Here is a 22,886-nt window from a genome sequence, read left to right as displayed (position 1 = left end):
CTCATGCAAACTGACGTTCTCCGGAGGAACACAGTGTTGCTCCTTTTGTGAATATATGTAAGAAACCTTAACATGCGTCTGTCGCTGTAAAGCATTGGCTTGTTCTTACATTGTTACTTTTGTTCAGTAGCTACTGTGGGAATCCTCAGAAGCCCAAGCTAGGACGGATGGGAGCTGGACAGCATATCTTAACAGCTCGCCCACAAATCTGCCAGCTGCAGAGCGATGTCTATGCAAGCTCCTTTTCACTTGCACCCCCTAAGTAGCAGTCAGGGAAACTGGGACTGAATTGCTGCTTCAATTTGGACTCTGGGAGCCTCTCTCAAGACTTTCTGATAAAAGCATGACAAGTGTGTGTCCGCAGGAGAGAGGGGAGTTCTGATTATCTGAATTCCATGTGAGAGCAGCCACCTGGCCAGGGAGGAGACTGAAGCAAACCCAGCTGTTACACAGGAGCTGGGGCAAATATGTCATAGAGAGAAAGTGCATCAATGTCCACAAGAACTGCAGCAGCAAGGCTCAGTCTTCTTTCTGCCGTAGTGTTCTCCCTGCTCCTTCCCCTCATAGTGTCTTTTTTGCAACGTTTCTTGTCTCCTCAGACCTATCAGCGTTATGAAAATGTCTGGAAAACTGCTGCTCCAGATACTGGCATACCTTCGCCAGCATTGGCAATGTGAAGAGATCTTAGATGGGGCAAGCTGTGGCCCTGACTGTCTCTGTTAGACGTGCTGTGAACATAGGTAGTCTTGACAGGTTCACAAAAAGGAAGGGTGGAGTGGCAGGTGCCCCTTCATGCTAGAATCAAACAGTAATTGAATTGAATGACGTTTATGACAGTAGTGAGGAGCTTTTGAAATATTGCTCTTATACATAGGCATAGCTGTAAAACAGTTTGCTGATAGTAAATCCTGTATTCAGGTGGCCAGGGAATGGTATGGCCACGTGTAAATTGAGTTCACACAACTCAGCCAATTGTAGATAAGCTGTTTAGCATTGATGTAATGCAATTACTTAAACCCTGCTGTAGGGAACAGTTCATCTGAGACCATGGTGCTAATGGCAGATGTGACTAAAATCTGTCGACGTTATCAGTTGCTTTTGTCAGTGACTGAAAACCAGTGACATCAAACGATAGTCCTGGCAGCTAGCAGAACATCGGCAAACTCCAGCAGTTTCAACACCTTGTTAAAATTGCATCAGCATTTTACGATGGTAGTAGGCTTACGCTAAGCTTGTGATCCCCGACTGAGGCAAGCAGCTTGATTTCTTCCCCTGTTCCCCAGAAATAATGGTTATAGTTTTGAAATCTTGGTTGAAGAGATGCGTGTGCTAGTTGTTGGGAGGATATAATGTGGTGATTTGATTACAACTAAAGGATTTTTTTTTATCTTGTACAAATGAAATGTTACTCAGCTAGTGTAGAAATGACTAAATCTGGAAGCTGTTGAAATAAATATAATGCTGAATAATGAAGATTCCTTACATTTCTTCTGAGTATTCTTTAGACAGGGTTCTTAGAAAAAATCCCTAATGATACTGGAGAAAGACTTCTAGAGTATTTTTTTTTTTAAATCCTCTTAGAAAACATGATTATCCATAATAAGTACTATTCTCAAAACTGCATGTAATCCCTAAGGGAGTATATTTTAAGGCATATGTATGTATTTAACTTGAAGCATCTCAGAATACATGCAAAACAATGGCAATCAGAGGTTAAATGCATATTAAGTAATTTTCTGGTGCAGGATCATTTCCTTCCTTTGCTGTATGCCTGAGTGCCTAATCTGTTCTTCATTTGAGTGACTCAAGCCATTCAGCTTCCTTCCCTGGCTGCTGCTGGAGATTCTTCCTAGAACCTCTTCGCTCTTACTGGAAAATGTTCTTGCTCGTCAAGCTGGAAGTAATTTCCTGATCTTCTACAGATCCTAATTTTGTTAGCTCCCCTGCTAACACTTCCCTGATCAATTCTTTACTTTCTACAGCCTTTTAAACACTTGCAGATAATGGTAACATAAATGCCTGTAACAGTATTAATAGCAAAGCACTTTTCATCCAGGGATTTAAAACATCTTACATATATGAAGCTTCCCAGCAGTAGTGCAAGCCATTAACATTAATAATGGCTTTATTTCATGGAAGAATAATGTCACACAGAGGAAGAAGATTGTAATGAACTACATAGATTTCACTCCCCAAAGCTTCTTTCTTTCTTACCTGTTTGGGCTATGTCTTGTTGCTGCTATTTCCAGTGAGTAAGTGTAGAATAGTACTAAGTACCAGGAAGGGGGGCAGATGATATGTGCAGAGGTTGAACATTATGTCTGGGGAAAAAAAAAAAGAAAAGAGTTAAAAGAAACCTCTGGCGGACATGAAGATAAAAATGGAAGGAATAGGAGGAAGAATTCAAGGCGTTTAGTCATATTTTGATTAGGTCAGAATAAATCTTAAAACCGAAACTTGCACCCAGAGTTTTTTCAAAAGGATTCACTGAAGTGTTGCTGCCCAAGAAATTGGATATAAAGTCTTGCTGTCTGTGAGGCTGAGTTGCAGCATTTCTCCATGAGTTATGGCTGCTCATCAGTCAGAAAATTGCATCTGCTGGTACTGCTGAAGGTGGTGATGGAAAGAGACTCCTTAGAGCCTTCAGCCCAGGTGGCAGCAGTAGGAGTGGCTGTGCTATGGGTATGGCCAGTTCTGCAGGGTGCTTTTTTTTAAAAAAAGCTGATTTGAATGTTTGAAGTTGTCCAGTGTGCCCAGTAGCTGAGATTCTCATTGTAAAGAAAATCAGAAAATGCTTGTTAGTGTTTGGTTTTGGACAACTCCTGTGTCCTCAGATTATAGTAGATTCTGCTAGCTTCCCAGGAGAAAGTAGAATTCCTTTCGTAAGAAGTTTACATTTTAAACAGGGAAGAAGTTACGGTAGAAAAGACCTATGTATCTCGTTTTATGATGGAAAATGGAGGAAGAGAAGGTAGTGCCTGGCTTGTGCGTGTAGATCAGATGTCACAATCTTGACTATCGTGCTTCAGCCATGTGCTAGTGGGAATTACTGAAAAATTTCCATCTTGATAGTCAGTTTCATGCTTAAGGCCATAGTCATCTTCGCTGTCCATCACCTTCTGGTTTCTCCCCTGGGTGCTTTCAATGTTTCCCCTTACATTTTAATGAATAAGTCTCTTTAGTCCTTTTTCAGGTCACCAGTGTTATGTATTAAAATAAGCCAGGAAAGTAAAGAACTTGCCTCAGCCCACCAAACGCTTCCTTCAAACTCAGTACAGTGTGGTTTATTGCTGCACTGCATTTATGCTGCTTCAGTGAGATTTTGGTCTTGGTCTCTGTGATGATTTTGTGCACAAAGTGATCTGAATTAATTTTTCTCAACATTTCTGCACAATGCTTTATCAAAACCTCGCTGAAGACTAGGTATGTTAATGACAAGCACGTAAAAAATGCATAGCACGTGGAATAAATAACTACTTCAGCCATAAAAATATATTATAAATTTTAATTTGGAATGTGTGGAATAGAGAAATGCAAAAATGGGGCTTTCAACCAGTTGCTTTTGATAAAGCTATAAATAACTAAATGCAAATGGACTGTTGTGAATGATTAAAATATAATGCTCCTAATGTTTTAGTAATTAAAAATGCATCCTGTGTTCTTAACAGTAGAGTTATTATGTGTCTTCCTAGCTTCAGTCAAAGGTCTTTGCTACGTTTCTCTGACGCGCTCCTAAGGCGCAGTGCTTAGCTTCAATACCCATTTCAGGTTTTTGTAGACTGAATTAAACACTTGGAAGGGTGATACATGGTTACCAGAAAGTTTTATAAAGATTAATATTTTATTGAGCTTTGAGGAAATGTGAAGGCTTGTATAAAAAGAAATTAAAGAAAAAGCCTGGTTTGATTTGATTAGTTGGTCTGTTTCGTTTTTAAGTCTGAATAGTCACGGGATATAGCTTGTCCTGCTCTTATATTGGATTGCAGCCAACAGTACATTTTGGCTACTGACTGGATAAATTCAAGTTGATAAATTCCCTGATTTATAATGTTTTCAACATTTGAAAAACAGGAGAAAGGTTCCTGGTTACCTCTGCCTCCCAAACACTGCTGAGCACAAGCTGCTGAGGAGGGCGAAGATGATGTTTTCAGGTTCCTTCTAGAGCCAGCCTGCCAGCACCAAATGGCGGCTGTGAATTACGAAACTTAGTTATTCCCTGTGTGCCTGGTGGGTCATGGGGAATGGCACTGTAGAGCTTTAATGCTGCTTTATTGGTCTCGCTTCTAATGAGCGCTGGATTTTTTCCTCCCCCACTTTTTAGACCCGGATACAGAAGTTTGTCTTCATGCTCTGCGGCTCCTCCAATCTGTGATTCTGGAGCCAGAAGTATTAGCCAAGGCAGCCTCTGAGATGCGTGATACTTTGCCATTTCAGCGTATCATTGCACTGTCAAAGAGCCGCAATGCAGAACTGCAAGCACTTGCAAAAGAACTACTTGAAGATCTTAAAATACTTGAGTATGAAGCATAGAAGAGATCTATGACACCAACTGCTTACGTCTTTCCTATATTTTTGTGCTGCAAGAGTTGTGGGAGATAGGCTTGACTGAAAAAACCTGTGCCTAATTTCCTCTGACAAAATCCTTTTTTGGGAGTTAGGTAACCCAACTGAAATAATACTTGGGAAATCTTGGCGTTTAGCTCCCCCAATATGATCTTAGGTAATCTAGTGGAGTTGGGACAGACTTCATTTCTTTGAGTAGGATTTTGTTGATAATGGGTTTCCAAAACGATCCAGGTTATGTCATCTGTTTGCCATATATAGGGAGTACGATAGTCACTCACTGATTACATCTAGTTTATTGCAGTGGTAAATAATCCCTTTGGCCCACCCTTATGAATTACTGTACTGTGAGGAAAACCTTGTTGCTTTTCATGACTGTTCTGTGTCAGAATGCATCCCAAGTTCCAGTTATGTTGTTACTTCTCACCTCTTTCTATTCTAATAAAAGAACACTTAAATTCTGTAGCGTGTAGTGGATTCTGCTTTCAAAATTTGCATTCAGATTCACTCAAACTGCAAGCCCACTCAGTCAGTGGCTGCCAGGCATACTAGAAACAGCCACTGTTGTTTCAAAAACCCTGAAAAAAGGAAATTAATTACTGTTGGCCGTGGTAACTTGCTGTGCACCAAAGAGGCTAAAATGAACTGCTCTGTTGTGAGCAGCATTGCATTCTCTCACAACTGTGGTATTTGTTGAAGTTTCTGTGTACACCTTGCTTACCTCACTGGTAAATACAAACATTTGTGTGCTTATTATCGGTAGAATTTACACATTTTTTTAGGAAAAAAAAAATAGCATCCATTTCTTTGATGACAGAAACGCAGCCAGCAAATGAAAAATGCAATGCTGCGGTAGCAACTTTTTCATACTAAAGTTATGGTACCTCAGCTGTGAACTCACAAATTAACAAAATACAACGTGGACTTCTAATCCAAATGCAGAGAAACATGAAGTAAACTTTGTAGGGTTTAAATACTGTGCTTGGTAGCCAGTTTTAGAGGAAAACCATTGTAAAATGTGTAAGTTGAGTCATCGGTCATCTCCCATTAGGCTGTTTGCAGAATGATGAATGTTCAGAGTTAGAAATGTAATAAATCAGTTTAAAATTACTTGAAATGATTGGCTCCAACGCTGCAAACAGTAGCAGTCTGATTTGGGACTGTCTAAAGTGGAGATTAAGATACAGATCTTGCATAAGTGAAAGGGTCGCATGTGGGTTCTGCCCTGTCTGATTCAACACTACATTGAATCTTTCAATCATGCTTTCTTTGGATTTGGTTTTTAATCTTGCTGTCCTAGTTAAACCTCCTAGAGTTTTATCCTAAAGGGATCAAAATGATAATCGGTAATTTCCTGGAATATCAACTCATGAAAGCATTAAATTTTAAGAAATGCTGAAGGGCATCCACTTCCCATTTAATTGGTATCTGCTTGTGAAGGTCTTGTATCAAACTTTTGGAAGGCATTAAATAGCAGAAAAAGAAGTGGTTCTGTGAGCAGAAGAGCTGGCGAAGCCTCATGTTCTGCAGATTTGAGATATTTCTTGAAAAAGTTGCTGTCCTTCCCAGCCCTTCCCACTGAAACCAAGTCCATCTAAGGGGCAGCATGAAGCGCGTGACCTGAGGGTGACACGGATGCTCATGGCATGTTGGTAAGCTATAGTGATGGGCTGGTTAGTTGCCACCAAGCAGGGTGTATGCCACTCTGCCAGCTTTACCCTCATAAAGGTTCTAATTTAGGTCTTCTCTGCTGCTACCCTAGCTGGGAGCTTGAGGGAGCTTAATTATCTTTTAGAAGTCATCTCCCTCTGCCAAGTTTGCTGGGAGATGACTGACAGATTCAGTGTTATGAGGGGGAGTGGCAATGCAATTGCACCTCATTTTCGTAGGAAACCAGGAAATAAACAGGACTGTTCATTTTAATTGTGTGTCCACTAGCATGGTCAGTGCTTAAAAGCCATGCTAAAATAGATGATTCAAGACACTGCAGTTTTTCCCCAGCAAGCAGCTCAGATCTGATGATTAGTCTTTGGACATCTACCAGATGACTTTATTTTCAGATGCGGCTTGCCAGGAAGCTTTAGAATCAAGCTATCGATGATCCACTGGCCTTCAGAAAGTTGTTTTTTTCTGCACTAAGTGTTCCATTATGCAAGACTGATAAATAAGAGAAAGTCACCTTATCTGTGAAACACAGTGTATTTAAAAAATACTAAAGAGCAAAAATACCAGAAGCATTATAGAGAACCTGTGACAAACAGGTCCCTAGGAAAGCCTTAAAGTTTTCCCTAAATTTACTTTGTCTAGGCGTTTGCAATTAATGCTGTGGTTTCAGTTCTTTGGGTTTCTGGAAAAGAAAAAATTGAGTGGAACTTGTTAGCACAGGGAAGCAAATTCATAAAACTTTTTGGTTTGGAAATTAAAAAGGGTCACTGGAGTCAAATTGTACTGTAGTTAGGCAAATAGAAGGCAGGGATAAGCCTGACCCTCTAACATTTCAGAGTATTTGGAGTTTCATTAAGGCTTCTCATACTTAAATATTTTAGTGAAAGAAGTTGGACATTACTAGTTGCAGATTGCATTGTGAACTGTTACGTCTTTTTGCTGGTTTTCACGTTCCTTCATCCCCCATTTAATGGAGCCAGGGACCAGCCCCCTCCTCCTGCTCCTCTGCAGGTCTAGGGCTGTGTTGCCATCAATTGAACCTTTTTGCTGTGGGAGTGAAGCCTGCAGCTTTCCATACAGGTGCCTGCTATACCCCATGCATAGCGTCCTGTTGGGATTCTCCCAGATCCTGGTATCTATCATAAACCAGTGATTTACACTTTTCAACCAGCGTCATCAATGCCTTCTTTACTGGTTCTTTCTCCATGTTAAAATTGGTGGGAGCCTTATGCTGTTGGCTGGAGAGGAAGCTCCGGTGACCTGCTGATGCAAGAGTGCTGACTGTTTAGTTTAGATGGCTAAAATTAGGTGAGATGGATCCTATCTTTTGGTGTCTATTTTGCAATAACAGATACAGAGCAAGTTTTGAGATTACCCTATTGTTCACAGGCAGCATTTTTAGAAACTTGTTTGCTGATAAGATTGAGAAATCCTTGTTTGGAAGAGTGGTTAAAGTCTTCATTTGTCTTCATGTGGCTAGTGCCAGAAATAGGGCTCTTGAGTAACTGTGGATCTCCTTTGAGTCTCCCTCTCCCCTGGAGCATATCTTTTTTGATGGTTTATGAGTATAAGAAAGTTTCTAAAGAAGAGGTGCTGCTCCAAAACCTTAGAGCTTTATTTACAAAGTGGAACAATGAGTGATATACAGAAACACAGTGTGACACTGTAAGGTTGCTGCTGCAGTTAAAGAATGGTTAACGTACGCATTATAAATCTCTGGGTTTATTTTGCTGTGAAGTTTTGCTTCGGTCTGAAACTGTGGGCCATTAGGAAGCTTTACTGGTTTAAAATGAGTTCAGCCTATGCTTTGGAAAACACTGGCTTTAGAATGTTGCTTTTTCTGGATCCTGTGGAAAAGTTTGGGATTCTTCTGTGTAGTAATTGATTACTTGCATTACTAGCTTGTAGGAGATAAGATGTTTCACACAGTCAAAGCACTAGTTTTACTAACCGTGTTCAAAGTCCAGAGTTTATCCATCATTGCTGTTTGCTCTGTTGCACAATCTCAGAGTTTCGGTGAAGAAGAAAATGAGAGTTTGGTGTTGCTTTAAGATTATCAGAGTTACTCCAGATTTATGCTCATATAACTGAAAGCAAAATTTGACTCTTATGCTAAATCTGTTTTAAACAAAATCTCTGTCTAAATCTATGAAAAACCGGTTTTAAAAACCCTTTGAAGAAAGCGCCTGTTTACTTCACAGTATCAGCTGCACGCTTACAGTTGAACTTCAGTCTGTTCAGTTTTATATGCTGTGTAAAGAGCTGCTGAAATTATGTCAGCTTGCTAACACTCCTCGGAAATGCTGGCTTTCCATATTTGCTGCTGCTGATCAATTAGATGCAAAAGAAAATTAAATTAGGATCCCCTAAATGTGTTTCCTGTGACTTAAGAAGTTTAGCTATATAATGTACTGCCCCACCGCTTCTTTATGTGTTATCTTAGGCTGATGTTTGGCCTGGACTATGAGCTGGCTGAAAAGAAAGTGGAAAACCTCAGTAGAAGACAGGGAGACCCAGAAAGGCAGACCTTCCCCGGTGGCTCTGTGCCCCGTGCTGAGTGGCAGACACAGCAGCATGAGTGGCCTGGCATCTCTGAAGGGGCCTGTGGGATCTTGGATGAGAAGAGCAACCAGCTGCCCAGCTCCTGGGGGAAGCCGCTGTTTGGTTGCATGCCAGCACTGGCCCACTCCCAGGAGGTGGGACAATGGTGGTGAACTAGAGTTCAAGACACATCATCCCATTATGGTTGTTTAAGAGAGGGAAGTAAGTTGGAGGAGGAATGGGAGAGGGTAACAGTTTGGTGATACGGACACGAGTGAACTTGCAGATGATTCAGTTTCAGCTGGTTGCACCACTCATTTAGCTGCCCCTTTGGGTTAGTGTTTGTGCTTGCGCTATGCGCTGATTAGCACAAATTGGACTTCAGAATTGGTAAGATTTTACAGGTCTTGCAAATGTTGTGTGATTCATCTCCTCTACTGCTTCCAGCCCTGCAAGGGTGCTGGACGTGAGGAGAAAGGAGTTTTACTGGAGAGTAAGCAACCTCTGTTTCCTCTTGTTATCCCTGCCCCATGTACGTGCTACAAGTTAAGGGATCTGCAAAGCATGGCTGCCCCTTCCCTTCACAGCATCTAATTTGCAGCTACATCTGGCCGCGTCTGTGTTGTTCTGTAGCTAATTTCCTGATTTGTATGCAGGAACTTTTGCAACTGCTAGTTGCTTCTCGTATATGAGAGTTACAAGTTACAGCTGATAAAAAGTCACCAGAAAACTCCTGATGTCACGCAGATTTTAATTTCTCTGATGCTTTATGATGACCTTTGCAACCTATAACTTGCTCAGTCGGAAACCTTAAAAAGACTTTGACCAAATTATAGGTCATGTAATTTATAGGACTATAATTTTTACTGCGGGCGTGGCTGCAGTTAAAGCACTTCTGATGCCAGGTGCTCAGCCAAATGAATGCACGGGGTTTTCATTTGGTGTGCTGTTGTGCTGCAGTCATGAGTGGCAGCAATCACTGAGGGCAAGGCTGGTCTGGGCCTCGGCAAGGGCTGGGAAAGGGCCAGATGTGGGTGGTTCTGCTGGGTGGATTGGAAAGGTCAGGTCCAACTGAGCTGCGTAAGTGGCTTTCGTGCCACCTGGGTCTTACTTTGAACCGAAGCAGGGGAATGGGTTGGGTGTTAGGGAAGCAAGCTGTTTGTCGCTCTCTGCAGAGAGATAAATGCTTCCTTTCTTCTGTAGCTGTATTGCCACCAGGGTCAAATAAAGTGCAGCAGTTACCCTGTATTAGCAGAAAACAGAAAATGGAGAATGTAGGGGAAAAAAGCCCAGCTCTTGGGTCTGCGCTTCTTCCTCCTGAGCAGGATCTATTGTGTCCAGAATCAATTTCAAGGGTACTTTGGCTTAGCCATGACGTGTGCGAGAGCTGATCAATGCAACCAGCCCCTCGCTGCCTGCCAGTGTACTGCAGCTTTACCAGAGGACTTGCTACTATGGCTCCCGGCATATTTACAGCTGTTGTAGGGCTCGCTGGGCCTTTGGTGCAGCACAAGGATGGATCTTTAGGAGGACTTCTGCCATTTTCTCAGCCTGTGGGTTTCCAGGAGCTGCTGGCACGGGGAAGACAGCGGTGGGCATTCAGAGACCAAGGAAAGTCAGGATGCCCTGCTAGGGTAACAAGTCCTCTAGGTCAATGTCTGGAGCAACTGGATTTGTGTCAGTACTCCTAGGCACGTGCCAGAACATTTCATTAGAGGTGGAAGATCTACAAGGTGATGCCATGGTGATGACAAGCAAAGAGAAACATGGGAGGCAGGTCTTCAGGCTGGGCTAAGTGGGGAGCTGAGCACCAGGGTGCTGAGGGCATGGCAGCCTGGGGCCCTGCGAGGCAGTGCTGTTCCTGCCGACGGGCTGTGGAGCTCCCAGCAGGGCTTCGCTGGCCTGGCATGAGGCGTGCAGCAAACGGGGAAGAGACTGGGTTTGGGTAGAAGGCAGCTTCTGCTGAAAGGGAGGTTTCCACAGAGCCAACGTGCTGGTGGGGAGCAGAGCTGAGCTGCTGCGGGGCTGAGGCAGCTGTGGCATGGTGACAAGGAGCTGGCATGAGTGGCTCTGCAGACACACGGGGCCTCGCTCTGTCTCCATCTGCCTCCTCAGCTGCTTTTAAACATGGCTGACAGCGTCCCAGGCCAAGCTGAGCAGGTGTCAGCTGCCTTTGCTGCACCGAGGGCAGCTCCTCCATGCCACTGATGACAGCACTGAGAGGAGACATCGGGGAGGTTTTGTGGTGAAAGGACCGCTTCACGTGTGGGTGAGCTGCCTGATGCTTTTCAAGCAGAGCATCCCTTGCCTCCACAGCACGACGGCCATGAAAGAGGATCAAGACAAGCCTCAAATGGCCCAGCAGAGCCCTGGGGAGCCCGAAGCCAGCAGCCGGGCACTCCTGACAGCACGCCAGCCTGTGGCTGGACCCTGCTGCTTGAAAGCGGGCCGGGTGCCAGCACAAAGGAGTGAAGTCCCCGAGGAGGGGACCGGCAGGGCAGGGTAGGGCAGAGCAGCTGAGCGGGGTGGGGGCCGGCATGCCCGGGATTTGAGCAACGCTCTGGGCTCTTCTCCCAGCAGCGTGGCGGGCGCGTTTCTGCCCAGGTGGGGGGCACTGGCGCATGCGATCCTGAATGATTTTCCTGAGCTGCCTTCCTTTGGGGAGGGTGGCTGAAAGCACTAGGGCCTTGCCTGTGCCAGGAAGTGGCGCTCGCATTATGCGGGATGCCTTCTCTGAGTAACAAACCTGGGAAGGACAGGGTGGCCAACCTGAAGGACACACAGACGCTGCAAACCTGAGCGCCAGTAAGCAAAGGCTCTCCTGCTGGCCTCCCTGCCCACCCCAGCAGACCTTGCTGGCACTGGAGGTGTGTGGGCAGAGCTGCTCACAGGGAAAATGGAAGACTTCTGGGGGGTCTGTAATGCCTAATGGGCCCATAGTCACAATGCCAGTGTGGCAGATGGGCAGGTGGTTACCTCTGCTTTTGACGTGTAGGCTTGCCATAGTGCCTGCAAGACCCCCAGCATGCGCATACATAAATACGCATGCTCTTGTGACCGCTTTTTACATTTAACAGCTTGGCTGGGTGCAGCTGCGTTTTGGAAAACGCAGTGGACGCTTCATCCTGTGCCTGACGCAAAGAGACGCGGAGCTCTCCGTGCACTCGGAAACTGGTCAGCAGCGAGAAGGGACCGACAGCAATTGCTGTTCTTCCCAAAAGTATCCTTTCTCTTTTTACTGCAGTAACTGTTTATTCCTTCAGAGTGATTTTCATTAACATCGTTACTACCCTGTTGCAGCAGAAGCTTAATCTCCCTGAGACCAGAGCAGCTGAGTAGGAGTGAGTCACCCTGGTTCCAGTAAGGAAGCCCCTTCAGGAAGCCTCTCTAGCAATGTTGTCCTGTGCAGCCCTGATCTGCCACCGAGCTATTCAGCTTTAACAATGCTGACAGTGTGTAATACTGCCCCGGAAACCTTCAGAGATTGCTTGTCAGACAGAGCCCGTGTCTCCAGTGCCCAGGCAGCTAATCTAGCGGCAGGCAGATCTCTGGTAAGGAAGCCAAGGGAAAGGTGGTACCCTCTTAGCTATAAATGGCAAGGGACCAAAAGGTGCTGGAGTCATTTCATGAGCATCCAATGGCAACCTGGAACACAGTCAGAAAAAAAGGGACTGCCTCTGGGGATCTTAAAGTCAGCTGAAAAAATGAGCTGCTAAAAACAATAGTGATGCTGTAAGTGGCCTAGGGAGGGGGGAGGCTTCCAGGGCAGATTACAAGCCTGAGAGCACAGTGAAACCGATCAAGAAGCTGCCACAGAGGAGGCAGCTTTTGAGCAACATACCAAGCCTGTAACGGAAAGTGCTTGGTGTTCCACAAGCCTTTGGCCTCAGAATGATACACGTTTTTCAGGATGGATGAAGGGAGAAAGTGCATTTGCCATTATTTTTTAATTATAATGGAGTGCTCTGTAGTGATAGGTAGTTTCTATTGCATAGGCTGTCTACAGCAGGGGGTGGCCCGCTGGCAACCTTTTCACCAATAAGGCTGTCACAAGAGGATTACAGAGGAAAGGATGGAAAATGTTCTAAGGTACTGCTATAATGCCACAAAAAATGAAATGTTACTACACAAACTGAGCCTTTCCATTTTAGTGCTCAGCTGCTACTAAATTACAGTTTCTTAGAGCTGCATTTCAGTTTCTTTGGGTACAAGAAATACAATATACAGCTTGTGCTGCACTGGTGGCCAGGAGGTATTGTTCCTGCTGTTCTTGCTGGGCCCTGAGATGCAGGCCTCCCAAGATGGGTCACGGCATAGCTGCTGGGCTTATCTGGGACTCAGGGGATGTGGATTTGGTTCCCTGTGCAGTCACAGACCTCCTGTGTGCTCAGGTAAGTCATGTGGACCAAATTTGCTGAGAGGCTGAGCTGGTGCTGGAGCGTTCCTAATTTCAGAGGGAGTATGCTGGAGGGTTCAGTCCTCCAGATTAGATTTCTGCTTTGGTTCTTTTCCTGTTAACTTCCCCCTTCTCTGCCTTAGTCTGACCACTTTTATTTGGGTTGCAAAAGTCTTTGGAATAAGTATCTGAAGTGTCTGGCAGACACAAGGGGGCTGTTACCTTGCTCAGCTAGTACTTGGCTGTCCAAGCGGTGGGTGGCAGAGAGGAGAAGAGGGAGCCTGAGGTGTTGATACCCAGTATGGCTGCCAGCCTCCAGCTAGCTCCTGGCCTGGTTGTGTAGCTGTGACATGGCCTCTCTGTGAACCTGATAGTCCACCCATGGGTAATTAGTGAGACCCATGCAAGCTGCTAAGAGTAGCTATGTTTGCAAAGTCCTACGAGGCCTTTCCATCCCAGGAGATGTTGATCCTGCCAGGTTACAGAGAACTCAGTGGAAAAGGCGGCCCTGGGCATGCTGGTCCTGCCTGTCTGCAGACCAGCTTGCACAAAGCAGTCTGAATTTGGGCAGTGTGAGCTCTCTTGGGCTCGTGCTATGAAAGCAGACACGGATGCCAAGAGGAGCAGCTCCTGTATTGTGGGGAGGGCTAAAACTGGTGTTCCTGCTCTCAGCGGCATAGGTTGTGGGAGGGAGAAGTGCTCCAGCCCTGTGCTCCTCTGCCCCTCTGGATGGGAGACTGCAATAATCCTAAATGAGGCTTCTAAGATCCTAAATGAGATGCTAAGATCCTAAATGAGAATGAAGCAATCCTTTCTGGATACTTTGAGGGAAGACAAAAGGACAAAGGGTGTTCTGGCACCAAGAGGGAGAGAAAAAAGAAATTTGCTTCCAAGGATTCAACCCTTAAGCACAGTGACGTAGAAAGAAGGAGATTCTGTTTACAGAGGAAGTGAGAAAGGAAATTAGCGTGGGGGAGGAAGAAGCAGCTTGCTAACAAAAGCTTGTCCTTTGGGGCAGGGCAAAGAGGTAGGTCTGCTCCCTGTGGAGCTCCTCTCCCAGAAGCAGAAACCACTGTCTGTGGCTGCATTGCCTTTGGCACTGGGGCACTGCTGTTCATGGGCCAGGCTTTGAGGAGGCCTGTGTGTGCACTCCTTCATGCTGCAGCATAGCCAGACCTGGCTCCCTTCCCTCCCCTGGGGGGTCAGGGCAGGATGCTTTTTACATATTGAATCTGTTCATTCTTGAAGAACTCACTTCCTTGGAAAGTAAGAGATACGGTTGGGGAGCAGACAACCTAAGACTTGGAATGTGTCTTGGAGATTGGAAAATGTCCCATTTGTTTTGTTCCCGCTGCTGGTGGGAACCTGGAGAAGTTGGTTGGGTCTATGGCATCATTCTGGCTGCGGATCAGCACATCTCCCAGACCTTCAGCCAAGTACAGCATGTGTTAGCGCTGCCCCTGCAGCCCTTGTCTCTCTGTCAGGTCTCAATAAAATTCCTTCCTTCATTTCACAAGGCCTTAGAGCAAGCTCCGCATGCCGCTGAGCCTGCTGGTAGCTTCGGACGATGTATCTAATAAGCTGACAGCAGGGTAGCTGCAGTGATGCTATTCCCAAGGGGCTGCAAATCCTGTCTTAACCAAGCAGGCTGATATTTCAGCTTCTCTGCATCAGCAATGAGCGTGGGATTGCTGCAGGGGATAGAGCAGAACTGAGAAGGAAAAACAGCAGCAGCAGTGACCCGGTGCTGCATAAAGTTACCTGGCCCGCTTTGAGTGACCGAGCCAGGGCACCAGGAGCTGCCCAGCTGCAGCAGGGTGCCTCCTTCTGTCTGCTCCATGGCCACAACGTGCAGAGAGAGGAAGGAAAACAGACAGGTAGGTGCCGTGACTTTCTGTTTATCCTGACCCTCTCCCAAGAGCTCGCTGTGGTTCCCTTCCTTCCTCTGCCCTGCAGGGGATGCTTTTTTTGCTTTGAAAATCTCACTGTCCTTGAATTCAGAATAGCAGTCAAGGCCAAGGATGCAACAGGGACAGGGCATAAGGTCTCCTAGGTGTCCGTGACTGATGATGGGAATCTTTCGATTTCTTGCCCTTTCTACTCCTTTCCACAAAGATAGGCATCTTCCTTTCAGCCCTCTTTCCTCTCCTGGGCATCAAGCACTAGAAAATGCATATGGGCCTTTGTATGGAAAAAGGCTGAAAACTGCTGTAGTGGCTGGGATGCAGCTGTCTCTGTCAGCAGTGCTACATCTGATACTTTTCTGATTTGGACTTGTGCGAATGAGCATGCAGAAAGCCCCTTCAGTATCATGCAGATAGTGCTATCAACTGCAGGACTTCAGGTGCCAGCACCCTGGTGGCAGGGGACAAGGACAACATCAGCTCCTATTGCATATTGTTTAACAGATTTTCTGCACAAGGCCAGAAGTAATTTGCAGTTGAGCAGCAGAGGAGCTGTCTGCAGGCGGCTGGCTGGATTCAGGGGTGACTCAGCTTGCTAAGCATGTGTTCACTCAGATCTAGTAATCTCCCAACTCCTGCTTGACTTTTCTATCTTACAAAAGTATTTGAAGAACTAACTGAAAGTATGTGCTCAGTAGTACAATACAGGGTATGGGTTTCCGTGAACATCCCAGGGTTTCTCTTGAGAAAAGCAATACGGAAAGTCTCAATAAAAAAGTTGGACTAGTTTTTATTATTTCTCTCTTTGTTTTCCTTTGTGGGGTAAGACTTACAATATGGAGCAAAAGCAACAGTACAAAAGGACAGAAATGGGAGTTTGCCAATAGAGAACTGAAGCAAAATGTAACCTCAGCATTGGTGATGTCATTTTTCAGATGAGAAGCACTGAAAGCATCCCAAGCCATTACCAATGCTCTCCTCCTTACCTGCCATGTATGCAGAGTCAACCCCATGTGTGAGCACTGCTAAGCAGATCTCCACCTGCGTTCCTGCAGCACGGGTTTCTGCATTTGCCCGTGTATGCCTAGAGCGTATCTCTTGGCTCATTGGGCTGAGGTGCTCTAGAGCTCTTTCCCAGGCAGTTAAAAGGAAGCCTGTATGTCCTTCCAGGAAGAGATCAGGGAAAGCAGTGGGAGATTTTCAACACTGATTTCTTCCCTCACCTCCTCTGTGCAGCCAGGCAGCTCAGGGCATAACCTTTGGCCTTGGCCTCACCAGCTAGAAGTTTCCCAGGCCAGAGTCCTTCTGTGTGGAAAGGTAGTGAGGTAAGAATGAAACTCACGTGACTGCAGAGAAAACGGTTACTGATCATAAAACCACCTTTTGATGGCCAGTGTGACCTTTCACAAGAGCTGCCCCCTTGGAGTTTTTTGTAGTAGGTAAAAATACATCCCTGTCCAGTGAGTGCATGTGGGCTTCTTGCACCTGTAAGATGCCCTCTTCCTGCAGGTTAGGAGGAATTTGACGGCTTCCATAGTATACACCAGCATCTCAGTGGGGACGCTCCACTGATCTTTGCTCCAGCAGAATTAATATTTGCTTCATCTATTTTGAGATAAATAGGAAATTCCAGCAGCTGTCATCTCAGAGGAGTACTGCAGAAGGCTATGGTTAAAATCCAACATTATGTTGACCTCCTGGGACTGCCAGGCAAGGCATCTCTTTACTAATGATGACATTTTAAAAAACACTCTGAAGGTTTGATCTTGATCCCATTGGGCGTTTTGCCATAGATCTTAATGGCTCTGTGGCTGATCTCTTAATCTCTAACGCACCTGTGCAAACTTGACAGTTTATTGCAATTTCATGCTTTTTGGAAATCGTCTCGCACTAATGCCATCAGAGAGAGCAATTTTTAAGGTCATTAGCTCAGGACATAACAAATAAATACTGAGAGAAAACAATCTGTAAATGTCATATTTGTTTAACACCGAAAGTAGCTCCTGAAGAGCACTTACACTTACGTCTAGAGACAGCATGAAGATTACATTCTGTGGCTTGAAAATGTGGATCTGATGGAAGTCAAAAGAGTATAACATGGTTGTTTATCTTCTCTGCTTTGTTCCCCATCTCCTCATTGCTCCCCATGCATCTGTTGTTTGACTTCTTCAACAATCCTTAAATTCTCAGACTACAGACCAGTGCTCAAGGCATAACTGAAGGACTTCAGGTTCTGTTGCTGAGATTGGATAACTGTGTTTTTTGCTCTGAGGGTAAATAATACTTTTTAGCTGCTATTCCCAATAAAACGAATTGGGGTGAGTGGGAAGTGTTATCCCTTCTCCGTATCAGTAGAAAAGACAGAGGCCCACTAGCGTGACCTGATGCAAATGATTCCTGAATGAAAAAAAGCAGAAACAGGCACAACCTTTATCACTTGAATCGGGTCTGTTTCCTCAATAATTACACTTCAAACTGACTTCCAGGTTTGCCAGTGGTTTTGCTTGTGGAGGCAAGCCTGAACCCGTGGACACAAATGGGCATTAGGATGGGAAAATCGGTAAAAATGTGCATAGATACTCACTTTGCTAGGGATCAGACTGGGGGAACAAGAGGAATGTGAGGAGTCTGTAAGCCCCTTGCCCTCCTGTGTCCCCACAGCAGCTCTGCCTTGCAGGGTGCATTTGCTATGTGGTGTGATGGGGAGAGGCCACCCAGCCCAACTGCTGCTGGAACATCAGCATCTGCCTGACGTTTTGCCCTGAGTATTTTGTGGTCACTGATACATTTTTATTTAGCCTAGAAAAAGGCTTCCCTTTAGGTGGTCTTCCAGCTGCCCTTGAAGAGGATCTCTGAAGATCAGAATACTGATGTCACCACAACTTCAGTGCACGGCCTGATTTTGTCAGTAAAACCTTCTCCTGTGGCCCATATTGGTCCATTCCAACTAGGTAGGGTGTCCCCACCATGAAAGCAGATGGGGGCATTGACACACTCCTAATGGTCCATGAAGGTGGTCTTAAGACCTCTTCTGCTTTTCCCCGCGTGTGTGCAAGCAGGTCATGGTATTGTGTTCCAGTTCCCCAGAGAAGAGGCTTTGTCCTCTCTGTCACCATCTACCCTTCCTCTCCCCATTCTCAGCGCAGGATACACTCTCCAGAAGTGCTGGAGCATCTGCTTGTGGGCAGCACAGATTCACAGATTTAAAAGAAACCTGACTTCTCTCTTGAGTGATTTTTGGACGATTTGTGGGAAGTCACTCACAGTGGCTTTCCCTTTGGTAAACTGTAAGTGGGAGACCAGACCCTCAGCTTCTGAGATGGAGATTTAGTAAATATTCACCCTGTCCTACTTCAGGCATCTGAGCTGACAGATTAGTCAGCTCTCCAGAGACTGACTGTAGCCCCAAGTGAGCCATTCAAAGCACCCAAGTGTTTCTTGGTTTATGCTGAGTATACAGGCAGTTGGGCCTCCTACAGTGGCGGGTGGATTAAAAACGCTTGGTGTCCAAGATAAATGGAGAGAAATACACATTTCTTTATATGCTACAAGAACACCAAGCTATCTGCAAACCCAGATAAGCTTCAGTAATGGGTAATTATTACAAGGCATTGTGTCACACTTGGGTTAAGCATGACAAGAATTTCCACAATGTAAGAAGATGTCAGTGTTTGCTGAAAGTACGTGCATATTTTTTGCTTGCTTAATATATTTATTTGTTCGTGCTGGAGAAAGTTAACACTGTAAATTTCTATTTTGCAATGTAAACATTAGTCTGCTAGCTAGTTTTTCTTTTTGGCCAGGTTTCTTTAAATATTAGCAACGTGTTTAATGGTTACTTCATTCATTACACTTTTATGCATTCCTTTAATTGATCTTGTAACCCAGCAGGGCAGTAGAGGCCTGAAGTGGGACTTCACTCCCATCATGATGACGTCTGTTTGCTTTTATCAAGCCTGGTGACTCAGTTTCAATTGATTTGTACATCCAGAGTTTCAGCCACGCTAGGCTGTAGATGCAATTTCAAATAAAGAGAGACAAACTAAAATGAATGTAGAAATGATGCCAGTTTTGTTATGCTAGAGGATTTGGTGTCTTTGCAAATTCAGCTTCTGTAAAGGGCTTAAAATTTTGTCTGGTGGAAATGCGAAATGCCAGGATTTGCTGTCCAAGTGGCAGGTGCAAGATGTCGAAACCTTCTGGATGCTTAATGGCCTGACACTCTGCCATAACTCACATCAGCAGTAATCCAGACATTCCTGCCCAAAATGTGTAGTTGATCAGCACTAAAAAAACAGCAAGGACTGTGTCTTCCGCAGGCAGGTTGTTACCACTGTGGCAGGGACTGTGCAAAGGCAGCGGCAGCTATATTGGGCAAAATCACAACTCATAATCCAGAATCCCATCTCCAGCAGGGAACACCGCCAGATGCTCTCAAGAAAATTGCTGAAAGACTGGGGAATAGGTACGTTTCATAGGAGGAGGAGAGGGATGGGACAGTTCTTGAGCCCCACTGTTTGCTCTGATCTGTACTCTGAAGCAAGAGCTGGCCCCTTGGCCTTTGCCAGACGTTCCTTGGCCACTGCCTCATGCTCTGGCAGGAGAAGGCACTGTGGTGTCACTCCTGCCCCATAACAACCCCTACCATCACCCCTGATGTGAGGGGTCAGCCTGACCCATGGTCCGTGCTGTGTTGCCCTCAGCAGGGCCTTGTTGAGTCCTGCCAGGAGACACATGCTCCATACCTGGACCCTCCTCCATCACATGGCAGGGTGTTCCCATCCCGTGGCCTGGTGGTGGAGCAGCTCCGAGTTTTGGGGGGGAAAATCGACTGAGTGTCACCGGAAGGGTTATAGACACTGCAGCTGGCGCTGGAAATCCCTGAAACACAGGTGGTTGTAGGCTGGAAGGGCATTCAGGAGAGGCATCGTAAGTCGTTGCCCTGTTCATGGAGAGCCAGGGGGAGCTCAGCCAGGCTGTGCTTTTGCACAGTCGCATCTTTGGCAGCACTGCTGCCTTCAGCGGTGGATGCCATCAGCTCTGCACCTCTGCCTCATGCTGGGGCTCACCTGCCTTCTGTTGGGCTGCCCACCTGCTTTTGGCCAGCACTGTCAAGCAGGTGGGACACCTGAGCTAAGTCAAAACCCAAAGACTCTTTGTTGTGTTTTTGTTTTAATTACTTTTCTGCTGGATCCAGTCCCCTGTGCCATTTCAAAACATGGCCCCACAGACAACGGTGCTAGGTAGTGTTGAGGGGATTAAGAGAGGGCAAGAAAGGAGGGCAATGTTAATCGCCTGAGCCGGTGATGCTGGTGATGGCTTTGATTGCGAAACCATAGCCTGTTAGTCCTGGTGTTATTATGTCCACAGGAACCTTTGCAGTTAAAACCTCAGCTGATGGCAACAGCACTCTGGTAAAGGTAGAAGTGTGCTGATTTGCAGCAGCAGCAAGTAACTCCGGAGAATACCCCGTGGCTCCAAATACTCCACATCAATCCTACCCAGCCTGTGAACACGTTGTTGTCCTGTGGCAATGAGTTCTGCAGGCTGCCGGAGCTGTGCTAGTCTTTGTAGTAGTACAGGTACAGATCTGAAAAAATATTTTCTCACAGTTCGCATTAATAAAGCTAACGAAACTCTCCCCAGCACATCCACTACTGGCATTTTTCCAGGTTTGAATACAAGGTTTTCAAAATCCCTGCGGTTTTTATATTTTTATTTCTCTGTTAGGAAAAAAGAATATGTATACCTATATAACTATATTAATGTGTATGTGTGCGTATATATATATATATATATATAAAACTGCTGAGAAGAATGAGCCCTGCTGTCATAACAATTTTAAGCAAGAAACGGTTCTATGAAAAGCAAAGAACACATCAGTTTAAAGAAACGCTGGTATAAAATAGTTGTGCAGATTCCTCTGTGTGCTCTGATTGCTGTGCAGCTTTCCGGGAATTCAGTGCAGCCATAAGCCCAGCTTATGGATGGCAGCTAATGGCTCAGAGCTGTGGCTCCAGGTGTGTAGCTGGATCAGTAAATTTGCCCATATATAAAGAAGAGATTTTTCAAATGCAGAGTGGAGTCCCCTGCTGCTTGTGAAGCCTTCCTGTGTGTCCTTTGAAGGCCGTAGCAATCAATACATGACACGTGACAGCAATCATATATTGATTGTGTATCTTGTCTATTGTATATTGCATATATTGTCTATCGCATATACTGTCTATTGTGTATCTCCCTTTTTGCAGCCTGGCATCCCACGATTCATTGATCCTTTGGGGCAAAATTTCCCTTTGGAAATGGAGCAGCCTTCTGTGTCTCCAAAATCACCAGTCTCCCTGGAAATCTGGGAAGCGGGTCACTGAATAAAACACAAATGTAGGTCTGATGGATTTTTTACACCTGAAAACCCCAAACCGAGCAGCCACTTCCCAGCTTGCTGTAACAGCGATGGGCCCAGCACAGGGGGACAGGGTGGGACTGACTTCCTGGCGGTACATTCCTTGCTGAATTACGGGCCTAAGGCAGAGACCTCATTTTCTCCAGATGACTCTCAGGAAATACCCTCCCCATCAGCTAGTATTGCCTAAATAATAGGGAGGGAAGTGCAACAGACTTGAGCAATATCTGAGGTACTCCATAGGGCACATCCCAAATCTGGTGTAGGGCAAGGCTGCTAAGACAACTGATTATAATGTCACTCGGTGGGTGTATACAGTTCTTTTTTTGCCCCAGAGTTCTGAGGTCATGTGGAAAAATACAGATACTTGTTTAGAAATAGGTAACTTGTTGAAAAGGAACATTACAAAATCTCTTCCTAAGCACGGGCCCGTCCTGTCAACATTCATGCATAGATTTAACTTCAATAATGGTGCCTCTAGGTAGGAAAATGTGTACAAATGTTTGCAGGATTAGAATCTTAAATGTTAAGTTTCCAGAAAGTCCAGTCCAGGAAGGGAAAAGCCTGTCGAGGGAGAGGTCTGCTGGGATTTGATTTATGAACAGGACATCCTGCTTAGTTCTGAGATCTTGCAGATACGATTCTAGTGAGACCGCCGGGTTATTGTGGTGGCAAAGAAAAGGAGCTCACCCTCTCCCCTGTCTGCCAAAGGCACTCAAACCTGTCTGGGCATTGTATCAGTGCTAAACATTTGGCATTCTTTATCACATTTCATCATCACTGTTTAGTAAGCAATGTTAAAAATGCACGGTATGTGTGCAGCTCCATGCAAGCAGATTGACATGTCTGTCATTAATTAGCAAGTTGCGTGCTGTCATTTGTGCAATTAAGCTCAGGGTTGATTCCATAACCTAGCCACAGAAGATGACTGTCCAGAAAGCTGGAGCAAAAGGCTGAGAAGTAGAGCTCTTAGGCTGTTTCCCAGTTCTTCTTTGGGATTGCTGCAGCTGCACCTACATTTTCCACAAGCTGTGGCATGGGTCTAGCTCAGCTTGTGCTCTCAAGTTTCCTTTGTGTGGGAGTTAGGTCCAGTGGGGATGAGAGAAAGGATGTTTCACTCCCACATCATTCTCTGGTAGGAGGTAAGAGACATCCAGGACATGCTCTGGGGCAGTGATGTTGATACATCTTCTGTTACTCGAGTGAGTAAATCACAACAAAGAGGGTGTAGAAAGCTGCTTTGTTCTTGTTGCTGCCCATGCTGGTGCTCAGCTTGGACCACTGAAGGGCTAGCTGCCAGTGGCTGCCTGAAACCGTCCCCTGGTTTTAGCTGGAGTTCCAGTACTTCAGCACCTCAAGCTACTTCTCTGCTACTTAATTAAGTAGTGCCAGGGCACATTCCCAGACATTAAGACTG

At 45.5% G+C, this 22,886-nt stretch overlaps 1 protein-coding gene across 7 annotated transcripts in view; it reads left to right on the top strand.

Moving 5' to 3' along the window:
• HSF2BP (heat shock transcription factor 2 binding protein) overlaps positions 1-22,886 on the top strand; it is a 117,609-nt gene that overhangs the window by 29,594 nt on the left and 65,129 nt on the right. For 3 of the 7 annotated variants that reach the window (XM_080376963.1, XM_080376964.1, XM_080376962.1), the window contains one exon: positions 4,322-5,028. The exons of 3 other annotated variants lie outside the window; for them this stretch is intronic. In XM_080376963.1, the coding sequence (XP_080233089.1) occupies positions 4,322-4,530 (209 nt within the window). In that variant the 3' untranslated portion in view covers positions 4,531-5,028. Of the gene's footprint in view, positions 1-4,321; positions 5,029-21,317; positions 21,448-22,886 lie in introns of those variants that run through there. One more of the 7 variants, XR_013926272.1, reaches the window with a different exon arrangement.

The sequence above is a fragment of the Falco punctatus genome (assembly GCF_963210335.1).
Source record: "Falco punctatus genome assembly, chromosome: 2".
In the NCBI taxonomy this organism is placed as follows: Eukaryota; Metazoa; Chordata; class Aves; order Falconiformes; family Falconidae; genus Falco; species Falco punctatus.
Note: the sequence above shows the minus strand (reverse complement) of the source record. Positions and strands in the feature narration are given on the sequence as shown.